This window comes from Dermacentor andersoni, chromosome 7 (genome assembly GCF_023375885.2).
Source record: "Dermacentor andersoni chromosome 7, qqDerAnde1_hic_scaffold, whole genome shotgun sequence".
In the NCBI taxonomy this organism is placed as follows: Eukaryota; Metazoa; Arthropoda; class Arachnida; order Ixodida; family Ixodidae; genus Dermacentor; species Dermacentor andersoni.
In genome coordinates, this window is record NC_092820.1 from 158,639,618 (window position 1) to 158,666,233 (window position 26,616).

General features: G+C 45.0%; 2 protein-coding genes across 2 annotated transcripts; both read left to right on the top strand.

Moving 5' to 3' along the window:
• Nucleotides 1-394: 394 nt before the first annotated feature.
• Nucleotides 395-13,421, top strand: LOC126533441 (galectin-4-like). The gene is made up of 8 exons (XM_050180607.3): nt 395-722; nt 782-867; nt 948-1,140; nt 5,300-5,428; nt 8,426-8,497; nt 9,320-9,411; nt 10,653-10,833; nt 13,163-13,421. Exons 1-8 carry the CDS (start codon nt 651-653, stop codon nt 13,304-13,306), a joined length of 969 nt encoding a protein of 322 aa, XP_050036564.1. The 5' UTR covers nt 395-650; the 3' UTR covers nt 13,307-13,421.
• Nucleotides 13,422-15,261: 1,840 nt separating this feature from the next.
• Nucleotides 15,262-26,379, top strand: LOC126533440 (transmembrane protein 87A). The gene is made up of 17 exons (XM_050180606.3): nt 15,262-15,452; nt 15,680-15,743; nt 15,925-16,028; nt 16,085-16,219; nt 16,277-16,298; nt 18,083-18,205; nt 20,059-20,120; nt 20,185-20,305; nt 20,969-21,225; nt 21,600-21,786; nt 21,847-21,905; nt 21,967-22,070; nt 23,536-23,618; nt 23,683-23,747; nt 25,145-25,197; nt 25,270-25,300; nt 25,695-26,379. Exons 1-17 carry the CDS (start codon nt 15,366-15,368, stop codon nt 25,734-25,736), a joined length of 1,599 nt encoding a protein of 532 aa, XP_050036563.1. The 5' UTR covers nt 15,262-15,365; the 3' UTR covers nt 25,737-26,379.
• Nucleotides 26,380-26,616: the final 237 nt, after the last annotated feature.

Sequence of the window (26,616 nt, forward strand, 5' to 3'; positions counted from 1 at the left end):
TATAGTGTCATATCACATTTATTTAGAACCTCCATGGTGGCATCTTTTTTAAGGCCATGTTCTAGCGAAGCACTCGGTTTAGTTTTTTTACATGTAGTGTTGCAGCTGCATAATCCCGCAAAGTGGAGTAAATGCCACGAACGTAACCTGAAGCTACAAAAGAAACCCATACGGGTTTCACCTAAACGAAACAGCCTACGCCCCTACTCGGAAGAAACCGAAACCGATTGGATTTTTGGAAACCGATTTTTCAAAGAAATTCGATATTGTCAAGAACATTTCGAATATCAATGCTTTATACGAATGTCCACTTACATCTTATATTATTTACCATTTAGTCGAGGCTCGCGGCTATTGCTGCCATAATATCGTTGCTCCTGCGGTGCCGTCTGCTCTGCGGCGCACCGTACTTGGAAGAACCAGCAATAACATAACGTTTTCCTCGCACCTTCGCGCGCGCGTCTTCTCATCAGATTACTAGCCACGTATCCACGTATCTCGTGAATACACGGGCTCTGCTCACAGGACGGCGATTATCGAGACTCGACGACGGCTGCTGAGCAGCCAGCAGCAGCGATAGCGCAACGCGGGGCGTATGTAGCGCGCGGCGTAGTCTGCGTAGACACCGCCCAACTGGCTGTTGTGGACAGATGACAGCCAAGGTGTCGTCGGTGGTCGCTCTACCGCTGTATCCGGAACCACGCTTGGTGACTTTTGAACCGGTAGGCCTTTGGGCTGGGCTTGAGCGCTTTGTGCCGCAGCTGTGTCGTCGATCTCGCAGGTAGTGCCAATGGACCAGCCCGTGGAAAGGCTACTGCCGGGCACTATCATCGACCTCTCGGGCCATGTTCTCGGCAGTCCCAAGAGGTGACGTCGATGATCGGCGAGTCGATCGCCCGTGTTGACTGCCCGTGTTGACACGATCTGGGTATATATTCCTGCTGCAGGTTCAGCATCAACCTCGTGACAGCCACTGGCGACATCGCGTTGCACGTGAACCCGCGTTTCGACGTCGGCAACACGGTGTTCAACACGTTCCGCAACGGCGACTGGGAAGACGAGGAGACAGTCGAGCACCTGCCTGTGCAGCAGGGACAAAATTTTGAGGCCATGATACTCGTCGAGGAGATGGGCTACAAGGTGCTTTTCCTTTTCCCCCCCTATTTTTTTGAGGCATACCTCTAGGTGTATCAATACCCCGCCCCGAAATAGCCAGAGCTGCGCAGTAAGCCTCATCGAATTACGATTTAATTTTACAAGACACGTTTACATGCAGAGGCGCACGATTGAATGTTGATTGTCAACAGGAGTGTTAGTGAATGGGCAGTATTTTTGGTAAGGCGCTCCTCCCTGTTGACACACTTGTTAGCATACAAGTGCTGGCCCGTTTGATTCGCGCGCACCTTCTGAACTAGCTCAGAAGGTGCTGCACTTGGCTGTTCGTTTCACCACTGCAGCTTAATGTAGTCGGCATTTGCTCATTGCCATTCGTTTGGTACTCTAAACTTCGTGCAGAATGAGTTCACAGCATTACCTGCACTTATCAGAGAGCTAATGCAGGGCTCATGCAGGCTGTGTCGTGTCAGTGCACGAGAAACAACTATCACCAAACCTACTGATCAACTAGCGGGAAACTAGTTCATGAAGTGCAGGACAAACCGAATGGGCCTTGTACATAATTGGCAATCGATACATAGCTAGAGGTGGCCATAGCGGGCAAGCTGCCTTGTATCATGCAATGCCTACATTAAAGTAAACAATCACAAATTCAGTCTGTTAGAGAAGAAGAAAGTGAAATAAAAAGAACAAAAGGCCATGCTTACCAGCAGGCAGTGCTTGTCCGTCGTAAGTCTTAAGCTACTGTAAAAGGTGCGAAAGAAGCAGTTTAGTGAGTGAGATTGTGGTCAGGCTTGTGCGAAATTGATACTGGTGACATACGGTGCACTTTTGATCGAGATCAAGCCTGACCCGGATCGAAATTTTTGACTGCGATTGGCTCCCCCGTGCAGCTTGCGCAAAGGAGCCAATCGCAACTGAGAAATTTGATCCGGATCGTACTTGCCGATCACGATCAAAAGTGGGCCGTGGGACATTGGTATGAGCCTGCTTCGTTTCAGTCTCGTAAATGCCACTATCACCATGGGAGAGTAAAACTGCAGTGTGCCACTTGGTGCCAATATTACGAGGGCCTCGTAGTATTTCTAATATTACTCCCTTTGCATGATGACCAGAGCAACATAAGCTTGCTGCCTTGTCTTAGAGGCCATGGTTAACGAACCAGTTCCTGCTTCTTTTAAGGAGCAGCAACCACTGTTGGATAGTCGATGCAGCGTTTCAAATGAGTAATGCTTGAAGGGCCCTTGACTAGGTTTAGGCATTGTAAACAGGCAATCATGTGATGTGATGATTATGTACTCTTCAAAGTATTGCACCCATGCACACAGCGAAAGAAGCTGAAAATTCAAATTAAAGCTTGTGCATTTTTATCCTCACAGGCGTGTACACCAAGTGAGATGACATCACGCACATAGTGCTTTCGCATTACACACACATTGCTTGCTGCACAGTAAAAATTTGTGAACAAACAATCGCTGCCGATTTTAAATGTATGTGAAAAGCCATATACTCCTAGAAAGCTATTCGCTTTATTAAAAGGAATGATGCACTTCACGGTGTGCATTTGTAGCAATGTTTCATTACGTAATTAACCATGAAGAACCATTAACCATTAAGAACCATTAACCAGCCTGTTTATAGCTGTTGTGCACAGCACATGCATCTCAAAAAGCTTTAATAGTTGACATTCGGCAATGAATGCACCCTGTAGCTCAGCTGTGTGAGAGCATGCGCCCTTTGTATCAGCAGCGAAATTCCAACCACCGAACACGAAATTGGACGAAGGAGCCAGAGAAAGCAATTGGCTTTGATAGCCAGCCAGCTGCAGCGGGAACTACTTGGGGGAATTCCGTGAAATGTAGAGTGCGTAGGAACGCCTCTGGTAGTGTGGCATGCAGCAAGGGAGGAGTCAAAAACATGAGTATTAGGAGGGCAGGGAGTCGTGGCCCATGACAGAATCGGAGGTGGTATGGCTCCTTGCTTCGATGCGGGAGGCGGTAGAGAAGGAATTTAGGTTATCAGCAGTAGTCGAGGAAACTGCATAGGAAGCTTCCATACGGGTAGGGCAGCTTGCCTCCTTACACGGCTGCTTTCTGACATTTCTTTGGTTCTTACTCGGCTACTACTATACCTTTTTAAATATTTTGGGGACTATAACGCTTCCTGAATGGCCATTTATAAATCCTAGTGCACAACCAAAATTTCTGATGGTGGTTGATGTGGGGGCCTTTATAGGAACTGAGGGCTGCCTCACCAGCCCAGCCAGTTTTCTAGAAGGCTTTGTCAGTACTCACTTATTACACGAGGCACTTTTCGTTGCCAGAATATGACCTTGAAAGGATATTTCAGTAGAGGCATCCACTCTTGTTAGCCCTTCTGAGTATGAACTACTATATATATGATGCAGTGAACCGAAGGCGAGACCCACAGAAAGGACAGGACCATTGACTCTTTTATTTGCCGGCCCAAGTATGGCTGATATAATTGTACAGGCGTGTAGCAATGAGAGAAGGAAATGCTACAATGAGACAGTATGGCAACTGCATAAAAAGCCATACCTGAACAGTCTAAAGAAATCTCCTGGGATAAAATTAAATGCAAAGTATAACTTGTACATTATGGTGGCAAATTGTAAAGCAGCCACCCATTGGAAAAACAACCTTTTGGCTATAAGAGACTGTTTCACATGGCCTTGTCATGTTGTGGGAAGCCGTTCTTGCATAGCCATACAATGCAGCTTGTAACAGCTGGCAGACCGTATGGCACCTTTTCTTGTTGGCTTCTGTAGGCATTGCCTGCCTGCTGTTTATACAATGCATAAAGGGCTGCATTGTCTGCTTCAGTGCATCTTACAAGACAGCAAGCAGGTTGAGGAATAGCTTTTCTCTCTGAAAACAGTGTAGAGTTCATGCTGTATATCTTTGTTCCCATCTTAAATACTGTAACGTGCCAAATAGGTACACGTGACATTTATTTGCTGTGTTTATGGTAATAATATTATTGTTTTATTACGCTACATGCCATTATTCTTTGTGTTCTTAAAAAAACTCAGAAGCACTCCCTTAATAACATTTCAAATGTAATCCGTCCTAAAGAATTTTATAGGAGGATGAATGGTCGTCCTGTGCTAACCTATCACTTACCTTAAATTGCTTCAAAGTAGTTTGTATTGCACAATTAGTAAGAATGAGGTGAACCGAAGGCTGCATCATTTACGACTTAAGTCAAGGTAAGTTTGTTTACACAGGTTGTGTCAAGCTTTATGCAAATTGTTATGTTAATGAAAAAGTATAATTTGCGGGTAAACAATTGGAAGTCTTATGAAGGCTGCCAGAGTGATACTTGCTTCGAGCAAGTTTTTACAGACAAGTTCTGGAAGCGAGTGAAATTGTGTGGGGATGCTCGACTCTCATGCGTCGCGTGATGTTATTTTCCCCGTAGCTAAGCGCTGGTGGCGGTAGGTGTGGTTGCAACACATACTAAGAGATGGTGCGAGTGTTGCGCTGCTAACACCGACTAATGCCAACTAACAGTGTGGTTATTCGCGCGTGACAAGGAATAGGCTTTTCCTCTCTTTGTTCCACACTTGCGCCAATCCATGCTTCTGTGAGACCGCCTTGCGAGGCCTAGGAGCAGCACATCGGAACAGACGAACACAATGGTTCGAACAAGCCACCGTTTACATGACTGTACGCACAAACAACCAGGTGTTAGTGTCCAGCGTGAGGCGAACATATTCTCTCGATATCCAGTCGCAGTGAGCCGGGCTCACCGCGCCCATGCACGTTCTGTGGATAGCAATTCAGCTAGCAGGCATTAGTGTATAAAAGTTGCAGTAAATGCCCTTGTGATTGCTTGCACTACTGTGTTGTTGTTCCTTTGTCCCAAGAGCACATGTAAGACCCCCACAATTGATAACAGCAAATTAATTAAAAAGTTCGCTTAGATCTTAAAAACGTGTTGTTTGACAGTCTCTGCTGTTTCGACTTTGCAACTGCTTGTGTGCCGCATTTGAAGTAAATCATTATTAATAAAGTGTGCATGTATCCCACAAAAGGCATGCTATCCCCCCCCCCCTATTTCTTTGCCATGTCTGCGAGATCTTTACAAATTTTTAAGTTTACAAGTTGGCAGGTAAGCAAGTACTACTGTGACTTCAGTGGAACCATCCGTATGTGTGCAGGTGGCCTTCAACAAAAACCACTTTGCGGACTTCAAGCACCGGCTGCTGTACAGCATGGTGGAACGACTCAAGGTGGACGGCTGTGTCACCATCCACCGCGTCGAGCAGCGGCCACCCCTCGGTGCCCTGGTGCGTGCGTTTTCTTGCTGCATATCTAGCACACCGTGTGCGCCTATTTTTTTTAAAGTTCACAGTACACATGCCGCTTAATGTAGTGGCTAAATGCACTGTGCTTAAACTGACAAATAACACCGGTGTATTATACTCATAAGTACCATGTGCAAGCCTGATGCGCAGCTTTAGTAATGTGTAGCTTGCATATGCTAAGTCATTGTCACAGTATCTGAGTGAGTGATATGTTGTGTCTTCAATAAACCCTGCTCTGGTGGACAAAAGTTGTTCTCTTCGTACAGAGGTTATTTACAGCGCTGCAATAGTAGAAAGCCATCGGCATCTCATCAGAAAGGCATTTGAGAAGAGAATAGTTTTTTTTTAACAACTCTGCATGCAACTTCACCAGAAGTGGTACTTGAATGACAGAGGATTTGCTTTTATTTTGATGCAAAAGCTGATTGAGCAAAAAAGCCGGAGTCCGGCGTCTGTAGCGGCGAAACAGCACCTAAATTCCCATTGGCTGCGACTCTACGTCACAAGCACGCCTTGATGGATTTCCCTTTGGCTGCGACACCATGGCACGAGTGCGCCTAGACGAAGCAGAGCGGGCAAAAGGGAACACCTCCTGCTGCAGTTGTTTGCTGGCGTTATGTGAGCGAAGAGTGCATCACCGCGATGCCAAATCGCCCTCACCCTCACTCCCGGAAGCCTGGGTTACCCGTGCATTCCTTGCCCGTCCAAGCTCTCGCCTGCATTCTAACTGCGCCTTGGTAAGGCCAAATCAAAACGCAAAAGTGTCTCAACACTCTCACTTGCCTGAAACTCGAAGGACTGCTTAGCGGCATTCAGTTGGACATTAATGCATTCCCAACTCATAAGAACTTCTTAGGTTTCCTAGGATTTTCTTTAATTTCTCTTTCAGTTCAAAATGTCCTTGTGCATTTAGCTTGCCATCTGCTTCGAACACGTGGCACATGTGAAGATCTTTGTTCCTGTGTAAAGGGCATTTCTAGATAACCCTGAATAAGGTGGGCTGGGTCAACATCTTCAGTTTTGACTAAATTTACATACATGTGGCACACATAGAAACTGGAAATAGTGTATTGATGTATCAATAGCTAACAGTAGTCTTCTGTGGGAGTGTATTCCAAAAACATTTGTTTTTAAATTCTTGAAAGCAAACGAATCTCCATGTAGTGGAGATTTGTTTCCTACAATATTGTAGGACAACTTCACAACAATGAAGAAACAGTGCTAGCTACAGAACCACGGGAAGAATAAACAACATCGGCACTGACTATCAACTGGTAGGAAAGACTTACTATATACATAAAAAGGAAATACATATATGCTTGAAAAAGTGGGAAGGTATTAAAGATCGCCAACATCGCATCTGCATCTCATCCAGGAAAGGAACATACTGAAAAACAGCTGGTCAGCAACTATGGAGAGGTGAAGTGCAACTTATCAAGGGGACAAACTGAAGACCATTTGATAAACAAAGTACAAAGATGAGTAACAAGGATAAGATATCACTCTAAAGACAATAATGACAAAAGTAAAACTAACAGTAGTAAAAATAAAATGGCAGATGACTATGTGTGGGAAAGCAAACAAATCTAGCTGTTGAGATATGTAATCTCCTTGTCGAAATTGATGGCCCCCTGATAAATGTGGAAGCTCTCTTTTGAATGGTATACGCCTCCCAAATCTCGAGTGCTTTCCCGGTGATTCCATACTGCGCAGGCATAATGCAAAATAGGTGAACATCCACAGGTTTTTAAGAACCAAGTTGCACGTTCAAGAAAGATAACCACAGGAAAAGGCAATGGAGACGGGAATCCACAGGTGTTGCAGTACACACAAATGTAAAATTTGCTGTATTTAATATTTTCCTGCCTTTTCATGTGTATATGTCTTTCCTGTGAATAAACCACCAGTCGATTGTCAGCATTGTTTGATCTTGCTATGATCCTGTAGCCAGCAATATTTTCTTTTTAATGCGATAGCAATTATATGGACACTCCAGGCGCATTTATGCCGTCTCCGTCACCGTGAGTTTCCGTATAAAGTCCAAGGGTGATAAAATCGTTGTCGTGCGCTGTATGTGCGAGTCAAAGCATGCGAGGGTGAACTGGTCACTGCGGCTCAATTTTGCGCACGCAAGTGAGGCAAGCTGGAGGAAGTGTGCCATCTTCCGTCATGCGCAACAATCCGGGGAGAGGGTAGAGAGGGGAGGCGCGTTCTACTCCGCTGTGTCTTGAAAGCCATCTGTGACGGGAACAGAGTCCAGCCACGCGCTGTGTTTTCACTGCTTAGTTTGTGTTGATGCGAGATGCAGCATGAGCTTCAATTCGCTCGCTGCTGCTGCCGGACTTCCTCACTCAAGCATTTTGACAGCGAGTTTCCGTAGTCATTGAGCGAGATGTGTTCATGTTTGCTTGTGCATGCATGACACCATGCTTGTTAACTTAGTTAGTATGCCTATGTTTACAAGTTTATACGGCCAATGAAGCTACTATCATTACTTCATATAGCTAGCTTCATAATGTTGCTCAACCAACTAGTTCAACATTGCACGCTTGTACAACTTCAGAAAATGCCTCAATATAGGCATTGATACCATCCTTACTATTTCTTTCTGTTTATTGCAAGAACTCTTGCAGCGATCAAAATTAAGTGTATGATATCTGTCATAATTCCACGTCTTAGTCATCATAAATATGTTAAATTTAGTGAATGACCAAAACTATGTAATTCTCAATGAGTATTTGAAAATTTGAAAATTTCGGTAATTCATAGGCAAGCTTTTTTGAAAACTTTTGAGCTACTCACCTAACAAATTATATTATGCAGATAGTCCATTTCCGTTTCCTCTTCTGTCTTTTCAATCCCTCCCATTGCTATGTAAAGCACCTCAATGAGTGTGAACACTTGTTGGTTTGCTCAGACTGTGAAAAAGAACAGACAACTCCGGGGTGTCCTGTTAAAAACTTGCTGGTTTTCATGCAGATGCCCCCCATGGAGGGCTTCCAGCAGCCGGAACAGCCACTGGCAAATGAGCCGACCGTTGTGTACAACCCGGTAATCGATTCCACTTATCCAGCCACACATGTGTCATGACTCGCAGCACACAATAGCTGTGGCCAGAGAACCACTCGAAGTAACGCAACAGGAGTGCAAGAGAGGCTGCTTCACAAGGGTAGCCAAGGATATGCTTGATGAGCAGTAGCAAGTGAACACAGCCTGTAGCTTGCCGCTGTGAGTGTTGTGTTCCAATATTTAGCATCCATTAGAGCACTAACTGAGCCCTCCTGACTCCAAGGGCGGTATTCTCAGGTGATCGCTTTCGTTGATGCGTTGACGTTTGCGACATGGCTCCGGACGCTCCGGTACATCCGGCCAACAGCATTTCTGGTGTCGTGCCAAGCTTGGTATGTTCGCACAGTGCCAGCAATGTTGCCGGCTATATACACGGATGCGTCCAGTGCCAAAGTCTAGCGAAAGTAATTGTATCTTTGAAAGTAATTGCGTGAGAGTGCTTCTTCATTTAAATGAATTGAGCAGACACATAGTAGCATGGCATTATAAAATTATTGCCACATAGGACAAACTTTGTTCCATAAAGTTGAGGGTAGTGCATCACCCTAGGCAGGTGCTGTAATGTTGCACATAGTGTTGAGCATTACTGCTCCTTGGAAGAAAGGGCCAAGAAATAGTGACAGGAAACAGTGCAAGATGTGATGGGTCCTGGTAGCTTTTAACATCATGAGTGCAAGCATAAGCACATTACTAGATGATGGATTTGCTACAGCTGGAGAATGCCCACATAGTGAAATAGGTGTGTCAGCAACTGGATTGGCAGTCCCCGAAGGAGTCCAGTCTGAATTGTCTTCTGCAATGCAGCCGACGCCCTTCCTGCACATGTTGCCTGGTGGCCGCCTGGCACCAGGACTGATGGTGTATGTCAGCGGCCGGCCACACAGCGAGGCCACCTCGTGAGTCACGCTTGTCCTGGTCTGCATGAACTCGCGGAAGTCTTAAAACTTGGAGCAAGTGATTTCAATTACAATGCATCCTGGCACTGTAGTATGTAAGGATTCTTTTTGTCTCATTCTATTAGCCGTTGCTTATCACCTGTCCTGCTGGTTGGCCAATCTTGGCAATAGCAAAGGTGGGGCTTCACGCAAACCATTGACAAAGGGGATAAAAAAATGAAAAGTATTTTTTACATAATACAGGCCCTGGTTCGGTGTACAGCAGAGCGCTAAGCTTGGCTAGGTATGACTTCGGCATTGGTGTTGGTCATGTTTCTGTAAGTAACAACATGTTACCTCCTGAAGATGAGATTAGACACAAAGTTTGTTTAGGGAGAAAACTTCTGTATGGGAACGAGAGAAGCCTTTATGTATACTATAGTCAGTACCCTTTAATCTGTGTCTGCTAGATTGGATATCTTCTTTTGTTTTAAAAAGAGTACATTTCACAGTGGTTAGGCAATTTCAAGTGCTTGAATAGTGCCTGAAAAATAAAATTGAAGCCATTCAACAGCATTGCTCACCAAACATTGATATGAAGTTCATGGTCTTGACCAAACAACTGCTACATACTCTTGGTCCTTCCTATTTAACTAGTCTATGCTGTAACTGACACCTGCCCACTTCACTGGATGGTATAACTATTACAAATTCTATAAACAACTAGTGGTTCCCTTTAATATTTGCTCATCTCTCCTATTGTGTTGTATTTATCAAGGTTCGCATTTGTGTTTGAGATATTTCAACATGCTTATCTGCCCATCTTGACACTTGCTTCTGTTGCATTTGCCCTTTTCCTTGCTCTAACATGTTTCTTTGTTTTCTTTTGTTCTTTGAATTGTGGGGACCACAAGCTGCTGAGGTTTAATCTTGTTCCAGTGAATCCAGGCCAGATTTCACAGCTGAGCATTTCAAATGCATGCACCAGAGCTCGGGTTGTCTCTTGCCACGAACAGTAGTTTTCTCAGAAGCCGCCGAGAGGCACGCCCCACAGTCATCCTTCTTCCTTTTTTTTTTAAAAACATTTGTGATGTGTTCCTTCTTTTGTCTTTGACAGTGTATTTCACTTCTTTGGCCTCCTATGTGCCTGTGAAGAAACGTGATCCCTTCCTTCATAATGATGTACGCCATGAGGGCATTACAAATGAAATCAAAGTGTTAGTCTGTTCATGAAATCGGAGCTCTGTACAACACCCGTGCAGGTTCTCGCTGAACTTCCAATGCGGCGGCCTAGGCTCGGACATTGCGTTCCACTTCAACCCGCGCTTCCATCGCAAGGAGATGGTGCGCAACAGCTTCCAGGATGGTGACTGGGGAACTGAGGAGCGCAAATGCCATGGTTTCCCCTTTGCCCCCGGGGTGCACTTTGACATTCTCATCCGGGTACGCCCTTTCTCCTCAATGGCTTCCCCTCAAAACCACACACCCCTGTGTGGCAAGCCGGCACAGGCGGGCAGTAAGCTGAATAGCTTCCTGCCCATGTGCAGTTTCCTGCATATGGCCAGGAAAGTGTGCTGCTACATCTTTTAGGGCCTATTTGGTGCACTGGAATGGAGAAACTTAATGTGCGCACTGGGCTGGCTCTTCTTGACTGCATTGTGAGCATTCGCGAAATAATTTCAGGAGCGAGTGAACAGACAGAAGTTGCGCTGTAGGCATTTGCATTGCATTAGCAAACTTACTGTTCCACAGTATGAGTCAGGCTGCTGTGATAGGCTGTAGCTGTTCCATGTGTCACGATTATTGACAGTGCACAAAGCATCATACAATTAAGCCCGAATGTAACAAACTTCAATTTAACTAAATATTTAACGAAAGTTTTAGCCCAGATATAGTGAAATGTGTCTATCCTCAATTTCAATGTAATGAAATTTCACCACCATCGAAGCACTAAATTTCAGCAACCACGAACACCAGTGGCCAAGTAGTCAAAACATATGTGGTCCTTTGCAGATTGCAGTGGTGTTACAAAAAATGCACCAAATACACCAAATGCACAATAAGAAGCTACCAGTGTTTTCACACAAAATGTGAACTGAGTAGTTCAGGCAAATGCACCCATATATGTTGCAGAGTGCAAAAGCAATAAAAAGTTTGCTCCATAAGTGTATTTGTGAAGCGCAGAGCCTGTGTGCTCTGCCTCGTGGACACCGTGCAATCCAGTGATGGCTGGCGAGATGTGCTAGCCAATCGGTGGTGAGAGCTGCCTGCGTATTCTAGGAGGGGAGTATGGTCACACACGTTGTGAGCCACTTATCTTTCCATGAAGCTTCCATTTAGGTGGCATCATGCGAAGGGCAATCAGTGGTACACAATGGACCACTTCATCTGGTTCTATATTCCAATTGGCTGACATGACCTGTAGCTTGCTGTGCTGAATGAAATTGGTGAGACACAGTACAGGGCAGCGCATAGTAGCAGGTGGTACCTTGTACGCAGCCTATGCACCAGGTGGTACCTGGTACATAGGCTGCACTAAGACACGTGCACAGCATGACAAGACATGCTGCTGGACACCTGGACACAAATTTTGCAGAGTTGATGAGCTTTCCTTTAGCATTATCAAATGTGGAAACAACCAAAGAGGAAAGAGATACAGATACAAATGCCTCTGCGCACCAAGCCATTCAGAGGCGAAGCCGCCCTTGCACGTTTCACCGCACATAAGATAGTGCAATTTAAAGAAGAAGAAGAAGAAGAAAAGAAAGGTACTGGGGTTCTTACGCAAGACGTGTGGAATAAGAACGTTCCAGTTGAAAATACTCAGTTATATTTCACATGGTGAATGAGCAATGAAAGCTTACCCACAAACATACAGCTAAATCTTGTTATAATGAAACCCACCATGATGGCTTTGTTGCTGTAGCATTGCACTTCTAAGCATGAGGATGTGGGACCAAATCCAGCCCACGGCAGGCGCATTCCGATGGGTGGCGAAATGCAAAAACACCCGTGTACCGTGCATCAGGTGCGTGTTAAAGAATCCCAGGTTGTCAAAATTAATCCGGAGTCCCCCAGTACGGCACGCCTCATAATCAAATAGTGGTTTTGGCGCTTAAGACTCTGGAATGTAATTGTTTTTTTTTTATAATGAAGCTGCATTCAACAAAGATAAATACCTTCATTATATCTGATCTTTCTTATAAGCATGTATTTTTTACATGTTGATATCAGTGACAAACATTTTAGATTTACTTTGTTATATGCAATAATTTCTTGTAACCCTGTTTGTTATATAGAGGTTCGACTGTATCAACAGAGTGTAGGAAGCCTTGCTGCGCAGTGCACTCCGGACAGCATGCAGCGGCAGGTGCTGCCTCCAGTAAGTGGTGCTGGGGGAATGTGCAATGGGACAGAAAATCAATTTCAACAAGCTTCTCGCCAACAGACTCTTAGCTATCAAAATAACTGAACAGGAGATTAACAAGCTTCTGTGTATCATGTCAATACCACGTGGAGTTAACACAGCACATCTTGTACATCTGCGGCTTATGAGGGCTGGGAACACTTGAAAAGGAGGGTTGCGGTACTTACACAAGAATGTTATTTCGATGTTGCAGAGTTTGACTGTAGCAAAGTGCCATTTTTTTTTTTTTTACTTTGTTGCATCTATGTTATTACATTCTCCTGTTGTTCTCTGCTAAGTGCGTTTCTGCTGTGGTCTGATGCTGCAATTCCCAATCGAGTAGATTCGCTGGCCTCTCGTGTGCAGGTTTTGGATGCCACCTATGATGTGGCCGTCAATGGCCAGCACTATCTGCAGTTCCAGCACCGGCTGCAGCCACTTCAGCGCATTAGCCACTTCAGCGTGGAGGGCGACGTGCTGCTGGCAGCTTGCAAGTTTCAGTACTGCTGAAGCTGTTACTGAAAGGCTCAACGTAAAATGCTAATAACTTGTTAAACCTGAATAAAGATCTAGTCTTGACATGTTAATAAAATACCTGTTAGAATAAACTCCACGTATGTTTGGCTATGCTTGTTGAGTCATCACTGGTGAACATTCACAAGTAGCAAAGTTGGTGAGAGCAAGAAAGACACACAGCAAGAAAGAAAGGAGATGGACACGGGAAGGAACACTTGTCTCGTGTCTGTCATTTCCCTTTTGTGCTGCATGTTTTTTGCACTCACTTTGTATGCACCAACTGGGCACTCAGCAAGTCCTTTCAATTCAAAAGTGGCTTGTGGGCAGAATGAAAGGGAAAGAGCATAGCAAATGTGAATTCCGCCAAAAACTTGGAGTAATGATGTGACGCTCTTGACTTTTCATTTTTTGCTTTAACTGAAGGCTCTCGACCTCGAAACCCTAGAAAAATATTGTGCCAACCAAAACTGCAAAACAGTTTTGGTTGTGTTTCTTAACAGATTGTGTATGTTCCGTCGTGTTGCGACAAAAAAGATTAGATGGGAGCAGAAAATTGTAATGGAAGAGATAGCGATCGACATAGAGAAAGTTTGCACCATCATTTGAACATTCATGTGGAAAGGACTTGGAAGGATGTGCTAAAATCTGAACGAGTAGATTCTGACGCCAGGAAAGGAGACGGCACATGAACCAAGTGACTCGGGAGGCCACATACAAGTCATTAAAATTTGAAAAACATTAGTCAAATGCATTTGCTGTGAACTTCATGTTTACGGCCCGGAGGCGTATTTTATTTCCTCCATTGCACCCAAAAAAACCCTTGGGTGTAAGTTATTAAGCCGGCCACAAAAAATGCCTGGCCAGAATTTGTCGAGCTGGAAGGAGACCCTAGAACAAGCTTGATCAGCTAAAGTTTCTCGCTAAGCACCAGCTTGCTACTGAGCAGTGTACTTGAAATGGTAAAAGAAAGGCTTTTGTCAATATAGGAAGCGCTTGCATAATATGAGCAACTGCGCAACATATATGCAATATTGGAAGAAAACAGCCAGGAGTCGAACACCAAACAATGTCAACAGCTTATCTGGTAGCTTATCGAACAAAGAGGTCAGTTGCATTATCTTAGGGCCTTAATTTATTCCCCCAAACGGCAAGTTTAAAAGATGGTCAGCAGGACGTTGCTTGTGTCTAACTTACGATGTTTACATCAGGCTTTTCTCATAAAGAATTCGTAGGTAATAAATAAGGAGCTAGGAGTGCAATCAAATATATATAAATCTGGTGATAAAAGTGGGAAGGTGATTGTCTAAGAAGTTCAACAACACCTGGCAAATCGATTTTTCTACAAGCATCTAAATTTCGATCTCAAAAACGACTACAAAGTATTAGTTCAGCAAACTTTTGAAAGCTAAAAAAAAATGAAACAAAAAGGAGGGGGGAAGATTAGCGAAATTGTGTGTCGTTCTTGAGTTCGCAAATATAAGTAAAAAGGACAATCCAGGTCACCCCCCCATTGTTCCAGGTGTTGTTTCTGAAAACCTGAGCTTTTCTGTTGTTTATTAATGCAGACAGCATTATTTCAACCGTTTACGCCTATGACAAGTATTACGCTGTGCCAGCGGTCTCTGTGTGCGCAAGGTAAACGGTGGGTACGCGTGCATGTATACGTGTTCGGCATTTTGCCATACATTTGCGTGCGACGCCACACCCACTCCATCCCAATCACTTAGCGCGCTTGCAGTGCGCAAGACCGTGGCCTTCGAGATACCCTTTAATAAAAACCAATCTCAAAGGCAAGGGTGCAATGTCGACACATTATGTACTTATAATTATTAAAGATTCGCATTTACAACACTTTTTATATTTTGTCACTTATTTTACTTTTAGCTAGTATAAACAAATAACTGTCACACATTTGGGTGCGCAAATACGCTTTGCCTTACACCATTTGTTTTCTGATGAGCGTGTCGAGTGCTGGTCGAGTGTGTGTGTGTGCCGTCGCGATAACCACCCCATGGATCTGTGTAAAACGTAACGTTGTGAATGTTTCAAGAAGATGCGGTTATATTTCAGCCTTTTGTTACTGTGCGTTCCTTGTAACTGTTTTCCTGACCAGGGGAAGTGGTCCTTCAAGGTTGATAATGTGCGTGTTTTTGCCTCTTGGTTCTGTTTGCATCGGTGTTCGAAATCCCCCGATCGAACGCTTCATGAAAGTTTTGCCGGGTGTTGTGTGCTTGTTGGTTTCGCATCACGTTGCCCGCTGCGTGCGAAATCTGTGCCGACGCCACTTGTGTGTTTGTGTTGTGCACCTACCGCGCGCGGTTTTGACGACGATCCGCCCGACCCTTCTTTCTCTCTCGGTGGTCGCAGGTGTCCAATCATTATTTTGCCGTTCAGAAGAGCCTGTACAATGGATCCACGGTCTTTGTGACAAGTAAGTGTGTCATGATGGCCGGATAAAGCGTTCCTTCGCGCGTGCTAATCGCGTCGTGATTCGGCGTCGCCGTACGGCTACCGCGAGCTGTGAATGCCAGCGCGTAGCGATGGCGACACCGGATGACGCCTTGACGTGCGAAAAATGCGGCCGCCAGCAACCAGTGCCTTCTGTGCTGCAGTTTCCTGCGAAGCGAGCGTGCCCGGGGACGCGCTGACGCTGCAGGTCGGCTGGACGATGTACCGCAGCCCTTGCTTCCAGGAGTTCCTCGACGTCGACCTTCTGGTGCGTAGCAAAGACCTAGCTCTCCCGGCCCGACACTTACGTGGATCGTGCCACAGACGCAGGAGCAGCTTGCGGGGCTGGACGCCGGTGCGAAGCTGTTCGAGTTGGCCACAGCGTACAGTCGCATCGAAGACGAACGCCACCAGTGCCTGCACCTGATCGACCTGGGCGCGCTGCGGCACCGTCCACCGGTGAGTCGCCGGACCGTCTGCGAGCTCCAGTGCTGAGACCTTCTCCTTTTCTTTCAGCTGCTGAGCTTGAAACCCAAGGGTAAGTGCGACCCAGAAATGCACGCCTCAATCGGAATGCACAGGCTTTTCATGCACCTTGCCGAGGACGCTCATACTGCGAAACATGTGCCTCAAGGTGGCGCATCTTGATACTGACACTGATGTATGGGCTGGACTAGTTTTGAAGTGAGGGAAGCACACAGTGAAATTGATTATGAGGAACGACTGAGGAATACGGAAGAAAGTAAATGGGCTGGGAGAGTGTTGGAGGTATCTGTACGGGAAGAACATTGATTCACAAAGGAGGAAAAGAACTAGGAAGCTTACCAGCAAGTATGTGGCCTGTAGGGTGGGCAACACAGCAACAAAGAACGTCAAGTGGAAAGTCAGAGAGGCTGAAATAATCTCATGGGGGCTGGTAATGGAAAAGAAACCTGCCATGAGTAGCTACTTCAGAGGGAAAAACGAAATCAGGAAAGAAACAATTTATGATAACTCAAAGGGAAGCTCATTACTTTTCGAAGCGAGATCAGGATGCCTTGGAACACGCACCTATAAAGTGAGATATAAGAAGGAAGAAGCATGTGCTTGCTGTGGTAATGCTAGGGAAACATAGAGCATGTTTTATTAGAATGTGAAGACATCCGCCCAGCGGTCGATTTAGGCACTACTGGCCTCCTTGAAGCCCTTGGGTTCAGCGAGAGCAGGGGAAAAGCAAACATGCCTGCAATAGAGATTAGTAAGAGGCGATTGGAAGATTGGTGAAAGAAAAATAGGGAAACGACAAAAAACGGAGACATACAAAAGCAAAGTTTGCAATAAAGGGTCAGAAAATTTGGCTGTGGGAGTTCATAGTTTTGTTTTTTCCTTTTTTAACCTAGGTAGGACATTAGGCAGTATTATAGCAAGAGCTTGGTGACACAACCCACCGCCCTGTTCCAAAGGGGATGCTCATAACATCCATCCATCCATCCACGTTTCATACACATCAGGGAATGATACTAAAGCTAAAAAGACGTCTGGCATTCACGACCAAAAAATAGCATGTGACCGATTTCAGACCGATTTCATGCCGACTATGACTAAACCACCGCTGCCCCAAAGCACGCAGATTGTAGTCCTTGGTCCTCGAGATCAAAAGGCGGCGGGGGGAATATGAATGAATGAATAAATTTTATTGATGAAGGGAGGATGGCTCTGTTGAGGGGGAAAATAAAAAGATTCTGCTATAGTAGTGGGGTTAAGGAGATGCGCTCCTAACTTGCCTTCTCACTCTAAATATTCACTATGGGATCATCCTTGGCATTCCTCACAAAGTTTCCTTGAACCCAAGTATGGCGCTTACAAGGTTGCTGTGCATGCACTCTGAACATGGTGAAGTTAATCTATCGAGCTGGTCGGTTCCACATGACATAGAAAGACGGGGAAGGAGCTAGCTCTCCTTTATTCAGGAATTAACACGATGCACATGCTGCTATTGAAATCGACATGCACACAATAGCACAGAGGCATGAGCCGACGATGTGTCAGTGATTTCCATTTACAAATCAGCCCAGAGGAGCACAATCTTGCAATACTTGCCAGTTTATGCTGGACAATAAGTTTTCCTGTCAGGTGCTTATATCAAGCAGCGAAATGCTGTTTTTTAGCAAAGACAAGAGCAGTCAGAACGCTGTATGAGAACAAGTTTAAGTTGATGTCAGTGGTTTTGAAATTTCTTGTGCCCACATGCATTGCAGCTCTTTTCAGTTTGTCTACTCGGCCACTCTCAAAATGGCTGGGCAGCACTGTTGAACAATGCCGTACTGTTTCGGCATGCCACAGTTGCAGGAGGCAATAAGACGGCAGTCCAGCCAACAGAGCTGCCGACCGTGTCTAGCGTGAACGAGGATGGCATCTACATGCTCTTGCTGCACGTGCGCTCTGATGGCAACTTTTCCTTGCAAGGTGAGATACCCACGGCAGTGCAATAAGCACCCGTGCCCCAGCCAATGGCAGCAGCGAGTATTGAGCTGCTTGTTGTTTCGGATGGCCACGCGTTAACCCTTTAAACATGAGACCCATAAATATCCAAGGGAAATGTTTATTTTTCTTATAAATGTGCAAAATATACAGAGAAAGCATATTCAATGAAAGTTTTTTAAATATTTCTTGCGGAATGTTTTCAGCAGTAGAGGGACAACACAAGACAGAACACCGAGAGTGAGCTTCACCACAAGCCACTTATAGCTTCGTATGGAACTCGTACAGAGAGTCCTAGTCAGATGTGAAACAGGTGCGCATTGCATTCCATTTGTTTTACATTACATGAGTGACCTCTGCAGCTGGAGATCTGGTATCGGTCTGTATCCTCTGATGGCATCTTCAAAAGAAACTAGTCACGCGTGAAACATCATCGTCCTGTGTTCCCGTTCTTATCCAACAAATGAAGCTTGCTGCCCGTCATTCAGTGTTGGCTGACGACATTTAGCCTGAAACTTCATACTCAATATCAAAATACGACGAGAAAACAATTTTTCTTTTATGGTGTGTTGCCTGTAGGCAATACTTCTCCATAAATTGTTAATATGCATGCAGTACCCATGCAGCCACGTCATCATTAACGTGGAAAGTGAGCTGCACGTACAGTCGTTTCATCCCCAGTTCGGGGTGCAGATAACTTGCAGCCGAAGATGACTCGGGTAAATGAGGCAGTGAGGCAACCCCTAGTTGAGGTCGTGTTTATTGCCAGATGTAAATAGGGCACATTTAGGGCATTGGTTGCAGAATGAAGCAGGGTGCAGCACTGTATATGCAAGTATATGCAAGTCACTGTTGGCATAAATTGGAACATGAACAATATCCGATATAAAGTAATAATAATAATAATAAATATAATAAGTAACTGTAGAACACGACATCAAAGGCATTCTTGCCATCGTGTTCAGGCCCTACAGTTTGTGCTGCTATTATGATGAAAGGACTCCTACCTACAAGCCTGACTGGCAGTTAGTATTCTACGGTACCAGCCTGTGGTACCGGCCAGCATACACAAGATATGGAAATGAGTGAGTCTTGCTCATCAAATAGCTGCATGTGAAAGGGGAAAATCATCATCCTCTGACATTAGCACTAAGCCACCAAGGAAACACACACCGGTTTTTCAGTAAGAAAGCTTTGTTGGTCAAGAAAGATTTGTTCTGGTCCAGGAATTGAACCTTAGACGCAGCGCCTTTCCAGGGCTGTTGCTCTGCCATCAGAGCTAACCAGGAGGCTAGCAGATAGCAGAGCAAGGTAAAATGAACTCTTTCTGCTCTGATGATATCTGACATCAAGAAAAATGAACATCAAAACTATTTTCACAAATGTCTATGCACTGCGTCATGCTGAGGGTAGGCCTCTGCGCTTACCTATGGTGCCTGCTACCTAATGCTTATCACCTGCCTTGGGTGGCAGCAAAATGGTCTTATTTGCACCCTTACAATTGTGAATAAAACCTTTGATTCATTGCCAAGAACTCCCAATGTGAATATGTTTCTTTATTTTTCCCTGACTTCTATCATTCAGATGCACATAATATAAAATTTTCCCTCCGTTAAAAAAAATTCAGACAGAAATGGATTAATTGACAACTCAGAGCAGGGACACTGAATACGGCAAATCAGTTCTATGGAAATCTGCAAGGTTGGGGAAGTTTCACAGAAGGGTACAGCAAGACACTTTCGTGGTTGTCCCTTTCCTGAAATTTTCTTGCAGATTTCCACGAAACTGATTTGCCACATAACTGCACAGTTAAAGTTATATGAGCACACTCTCTACAGTGGACATGTCCCTGCGGGGCAGCCATGGCTACCTCTCGGCCGTCGACTGGCCCTTCCTGCCGGTGAGTTGGATGGCGGTAACCAGCTGTTGGGGTGGGTGACTCAGCTGGTCTTCTTGGTGCACAGTTCTACGGGGTGATGTGTGGCGTGTACGTGGTGTACGCCGTGGTGTGGCTGGCTGTGTCGGCACTCCAGTGGCGAGACCTTCTGCGTATCCAGTTCTGGATCGGAGGTGTCATCTTTCTGGGTGAGTGCTATGCTCCTAGCCCCTACTGGCATCTAAGGGTTCAATCGGCATTCTGAAAGACTGCACATTGGTTCGGTCTAAACTGGAATATACAGTTGCTACATGGCATCCTAACCAAGCTAACTTATGTTCGTCTCTGAAATTCGTACAAAGTAATGCATTCATTTGCACAGCCAGTATAATGGCCATATAATTTAGTCCGTTACTCATCTTGATGTCCATTGCCAGAGCCTTCTGCATTTGCAGTAAGTGAGTTCAGAGCAGAAGGAATTGCTGGAGTTGCCTGATTTCTTTTTCCAGTGTTACGTTTGCTGTTGTGGCAAACAAGGCAGAGATAGCTTACTAATTAAGTGGTGCTGTCTTGAATTTTCTTTAATTGAAATGGTGTGTTCAGTCATCGTGTGCACTGGCAATAATGGCAAGTGTTCCTAATGGTCACTGACAGGTGGCAATTCAAATATGGTAGGGAGCATGCATCCCTTTTGCCTAGGATGTTTACGAATGCAATAAAAAAGTAAGGTCGATATTTACACTTTAGCTGTCATGAAAGAAACCAACGGATTTACGTAAATTACAGTTGTGATTGGTGCAGCTGTCACAAATGAGCACGAAAGGTGCACTGTTTCTGGGCTATATACTAGACGTCCGCTCTTGTTTGTGTAGGCATGCTGGAGAAGGCAGTCTTCTACGCCGAGTACCAGTCGATCAATGCAACCGGTCGCTCGGTGCAAGGGGCCGTGCTATTTGCCGAGGTGCTGTCGTGCCTCAAGCGGTCCCTGGCACGGCTCCTGGTGGTGGTGGTCAGCCTGGGCTTCGGCATCGTCAAGCCCCGGCTGGGGCCTATGCTCCACCGTGTGCTGGGGTTAGGGGCTGCCTACTTTGTGATGGCCTCCCTCGAGGGATGCTTGCGCACACTTAAGGTGGGTGTGCCAAAATGGGACCTTCCTGTGCCACTTTCCCGGTGGGAATCTGTTGCAAAATGGTTGTCAGTCAGGCTTGTCAGCATAGTGAAGTAACGCGGCAAACAGCACATAAGTGAAACTGCAACCGAGCGTAGAAATGGGACAGTGCCTGAGTTGTCCGTTTCTACAGTTTCAGTCCCACTTTTGTACTCTTTGCCGTATAATGGGCAAATGTGATGCCACTGTGTGTGCAAGTTTCTCGTCATGGGTGCCTATCTGGATAATACTGTTCTGATGTACCTTATGGCATGCGTCACTCTAGGTGCACATAGCGGACATACAGTGTCAGCGTAGTCCTGAGCATTTTCTGTGTGACCATCTGTTGTGCGCAGCCCAAGAACACGCCTGACCGGTTGCTGACGGTGCTGGGCATAGGGCTGGCCCTATTGGACAGCGCCATCTGCTGGTGGATCTTCAGCAGCCTCAGTCAGACAACACGCACACTGCGGTTGCGTCGCAACGTCATCAAACTCTCCCTATACCGTCACTTCACCAACACTCTGGTGTTTGCCGTTCTGGGTAAGTGTGGGAATGTTTGGTGGATAACTGTCTGTCGCTGAGCAACTGTCCTGCTTCCAGCGTCTGTTGTGTTCATGGTGTGGGTGACTTTTGACCACCGCACGGCTGAATGTCTGACGGTAAGTGCTCTCCTTGTCGGGTTGGTGGCTGGTATTGCACTAGCAGCTCTGCTCCCTGCAGGACTGGAAGGAGCTATGGTTTGACGAGGGCTACTGGCACTTGCTCTTCTCCCTGGTGTTGCTGGTCATCATGGTCCTCTGGCGCCCTACCAACAACAACAAGCGGTGGGTGCACTCGCATCTCAACACTGCAGTGCTGTGTGATGCCCAGTGTTCGCTTCGGTGCAGAAAAGTTTATTTTCTTTGCTTTTTCTGACTATGCAAACATTGTGCAAAACAAACTTATAAGGTAAACATCCAGCAGAGATCTGCCTGGTTGAGAATTGAATTCGAAAAGTGCCCCCGTGCCTGTCAAAGCATGAAAAAGATGCATATAAGCACTGCTACCTCTCACGCCATCTCGCCCCTGAAGAGGGAGCTGGTCGGGCTTCGAAGCTTCGGGCTTTTAAAATAAATTTTGGTTGGAGTTTCTTTATTCTTTATTTTCAAACTTGCATCAAGTGCCAGTTAGTTCAACATTCCTATATTCTATTTCATAACAGAAGGTGATGCTGTGGTATCGAGTCTACCCAAGTAGTGCAGTCAAAGAAGTCTCACTCAATGCGTTGCGTAGTACAGATGTTTTTGATGCACAGAGCTTTCTGCAGAATAATTACTTTCGTGTAGTTATATGTATTACAAGTGCAACTCGTGGATGTAGTGCTAAGTCACATTGCACATTATTTCTACTCCTTGCAGCTTCCAGTATGTGAGCTGCTATGTTTTCGGCGCAAGCGAAAGTGGTGTGCAGTCACAGAAAAAGTTGTCGCTCCACTCGTTCTGTGGTAAATTGGTTTGGATCTGTGACACCTGCTATGTAATTATTGTCATATTTTGCTAAGTGCCCTCAAGTTCTTGCTAGCATGTACTGTTGGTCTCCCGTCGATAGCAACTTCAACTATTTTGTGCTGTGTTCGCAGACTGCGGTGGCTGACGGTACCTCCCTATCGCTCTGCTGATTTGTCCCAGTGGATAGCTGGTCTTCCACCACATTCTTATTACAAAGTGCTAAAAGAAAGCGGCACGCTTATGGTTGAAGTTATTCACCTTTGCAATGAATTGAACGTACTGTTATTGGGACATCTCGTGCACAATGATCACAAAGAAATTCCACCATGGTGTCGTCAAGTTCACTATGAATAGCATAATGGTGAAAGTCAGTGAAAGTCTAGTTTTACTGCTTTAATTTCTGTTTGCAGAAATAGAGTGGTGCAGTGCCACTGTGCTACCGTTCACTAATGCGTATTCTATCATGCTGTTTTTGATTGCAGCACTAAAGTCAAGCCTACATCTGCTAATTTCGTAACCTGAGACAGTAGTAACTCTCTTTTGCACAGAATTTGCAAAGTTTTCACAGTCACAAAGGCAATAAAATGGTGACACTTTCTCAGTTTTCTTTTTTTTCCTTGGCTCACCGTGGCCAGACGACAATTGAAATTGTGCCAAAGACAGCTCAAAAAACGAGGTGGCACTTTTCCACAAATTTTTCTGAAAACAACAACAACATATATTTCAGTTGTTGCTGTAGTTGCCATTAAATTCCATGAATCAACTAAATGTCTGTGCACACATTTGATGGCCCTCCATGCAGGTATGCCTTCACGCCACTTCTGGATGCTGCTGACGATGAGCTAGAGGAGGAGGAATTCCAGCAGCAGCCTCACGATGCTTTTGGTGAGTGCTTGTCGTGTGTTCTTCGTTTGAGCACGCCTTCACTGCCACTACCTTTCATTTGCAGAGGGCATGAAGATGCGGTCCACCAAGCCAGCAACAGGCCAGCCAGCTGCCAACAAGGAGGATCCAGTAGGAAACATTTTATAGACCCTTTTCATGCTTACAAACATAGTTCCCAGAAGACTTCCGGAGTGTTTGGTTAAACACTCCGGGGCAACGCAAGTTACAATAGCCTAAAAATTTATGGGACCCTACATCTGGCACCAGTTTTGTTGCAGAGTAGAAAAGTTTGACAAGTGGAATTGCAGTGTCAAATGCAACAAAAAAACCGTATACATGATCTCGACATACGGCGCACGCATTTTATATCTGAAAACATCAAGAATATGTGCCTACATTATACTGTGCGACAAAATACTTCTTTTTAACTGGACTGTCGAAAATGGCTGACTGGAAGTTCTCTGGGGTCGTGAACGCACTGCTGCCACATCGCGGATGAAAAAGGTTTATATTAGAGAGATTGTGACATGCTGAACTTGACTGGCTTCCCTAAAGGGAAACTGAAGAAAAAAAAAAAAGATTTGGCTTGTATTAGTGAATCAAGCTTCTGCAACACCAATAAAGCCACTCTTACCGTAAGAAGTGGCCCGGTAAGCCATTCAAGGTGCAAAGGTCAAAGATCGGTGGCAATGTCGCCTTGACATTCCTGCACCTGCTACGACATCTTAGATTTCGTAGATTTCGTTCTAGTTAATCCTTTATCACCAAAAATTGGCTGCATTGTAATCTAAAGGAGCCAAGGATAAAAACATGTCAAGTTTCGGGAAGTTTAACTGAGTCAACGTGGTCCAAATGGCTAAATGTGAGAAAAAATAAGCACTTTGAAATCCGTGGCGTCACACTAACGTACCGATGTCTGGGTTTTGGCGAGAGATTCAGAAAAATGGAACTGTGACCTTCATTCGCTCTTCTAATAATCAACCTATTATTGCAATAGTAATGATAATGGAGCTTTTAGACAGTACTTCATCACTCTACATCGATTTAGTGTTTAGCTTTAGTGTTCCTGTAATGCTCAACATATCATATATGCTAGGCCGAATTTGGTGCCTCAAAATGTTGATAAAAGTGCGGCAGACTTAATGCAAAGCCCATAGTTGTGTTTTTGACAAGCTGTTAGTCAAGTCTCAACTGTGGATAGTTCAACAAATCACTTGCTAACTAATAAATGACTGTACTAATTAAGTTATAACTCAAATAAATCTTTTTTTTCTTTTTTTGTACGAATGTACTGTCCATGGCCAGAATTAAAGGGGAACTTCTAATTTTTCTTTATGTGGAACTATGTTTGGCATTACAAGGTTAAATTGCATGCCTCAAGAATACCAATGGTGCCAATTGTCTGGACACATTGAGCCCTACCTGATTGCTTTCTATGCTGATTAAATGTTCATTCAGTAAATTTTCTGTGCATGCAACATTGCAATTAAGCAACAGCAATTTTTGAACATATTTTCCTGCTGCAGGAGGATGACCTGAAGTGGGTCGAGGAGACGATTCCCTCATCCCTGGGAGAAACGTAAGTTTTATTGGAAATCCTCACTGTCTCAAAGTTTTTGTTACTTGTCTGATCGCTTACTTCCTTTTCTAGGGCCCTGCCAAGCCTTTTGGACTCGGATGAGGTGAGTGCTGCTGGTCGCATGATAAGTCAGGCATGGATTCTGCCATTGCCGTCATCAGCCATTGCTACATACATCCAGTTAAGGGAAGACCTGGGTCGTAGACGATATTTCTTTTTTTTTCTTTAAATCTGTATTCCTCGAAATATGTGTGTTGTGGTATTATTTGCCATTGTGGTTGGCAGTGAGACTGCTACTCCGTGTGTCTGCGGTGGCGATACAATGCGTTGCTACATCGCTGTAATGCAAATCGACATGCATTGTAAGATCAGTTCTGCCTTATTCTTTTTCCCTTTATTTTTTAAACATGCTCCTGTAAACGATAAAGCCCTTCCAATACTGTGGTGAAGTGAGTCTACCTGCTGGACGAGGCATCTAACCGGCATCTCTTCCTTAGGAAATCATGACTGTACGGTTCGAACGGAACAAGATGGAGTGAAGACAAGCTGTGTGTATGCAGCTACCAGCCAAGCACCAGAGGCATGTCCATGTCCAGTGTGCCTGAACTGTGGGACAAGAAATGTGTTTGCCAGTCCTTTTGATTGAGGCTTCCTTCACTTTGTGACCCAAAACCATTTTCGGTGTGAGAAAAATCACACTCTCATGGATTATCACTTGGCTGTCATAATACTTGCCCCGGTAACTTCCCTATTTATTTCAGCTAGCCAAGTGGCATGGTGAATTGTTATATAAAGTGTGGTGTGTTGCCGGTGTTACTATGCACAACGATCTAGCTGAGCTTGCTTTCTTTCCTTTTCGGTAGGATGGTGACACTCTAGTCTCCACGAGAAAAAAGAAGTGCTGTGCATAGTTGGCGAGCAACATTGGGAAAAGTTTTTGGAATTGACGCACAGCCCTAATTGCTTTTCATTTCTGGGATTAGTACAGTCATAGATGTGCACACACAAGATATGAAAAATGGGACGAAGCAATTTAATAGCCATCTCTCGCCATCCATGCAATTGACATGCATTGCATGGCAAAGCATGCTTATCTTTTTGTGTCGTCCTTGCCACACCTGTGTAGGTGGCATGACTTGCGTTTAGGCATCCTGTAAATAATAAATGAGAACCTTCAGCGAAGTTGCTGTCCATCTATGGAACATTTGCTCTCTGCTTGAACCTTATTTGTGGCGACCTGGCAAGGGGGTGGTGTTGCTGTAGTTCTGATGTGTTTGTAGCGTGGTGCATGATTTGGCATTGTCAAGTGTGCACCAGGGGCTTATGGTATGCTTGCTAAACAACACATGTGCACATGAAATGCAAAGCATTGCTCAAGCATTCTTCGAGATTACTGATGCTGCGGGACGACTGCTCAGG

Excerpts from the sequence above, each read along its gene's own strand:
- LOC126533440 (XM_050180606.3), top strand. The coding sequence starts at position 15,366 with ATGCGGTTATATTTCAGCCTTTTGTTACTGTGCGTTCCTTGTAACTGT. Across the intron at positions 16,029-16,084 it reads TCCTCGACGTCGACCTTCTG|ACGCAGGAGCAGCTTGCGGG; the intron begins GTGCGTAGCAAA and ends ATCGTGCCACAG. Across the intron at positions 21,787-21,846 it reads TCTGGTGTTTGCCGTTCTGG|CGTCTGTTGTGTTCATGGTG; the intron begins GTAAGTGTGGGA and ends TCCTGCTTCCAG.
- LOC126533441 (XM_050180607.3), top strand. The coding sequence starts at position 651 with ATGACAGCCAAGGTGTCGTCGGTGGTCGCTCTACCGCTGTATCCGGAA. Across the intron at positions 9,412-10,652 it reads CCACACAGCGAGGCCACCTC|GTTCTCGCTGAACTTCCAAT; the intron begins GTGAGTCACGCT and ends ACACCCGTGCAG. Across the intron at positions 10,834-13,162 it reads ACTTTGACATTCTCATCCGG|GTTTTGGATGCCACCTATGA; the intron begins GTACGCCCTTTC and ends TCTCGTGTGCAG.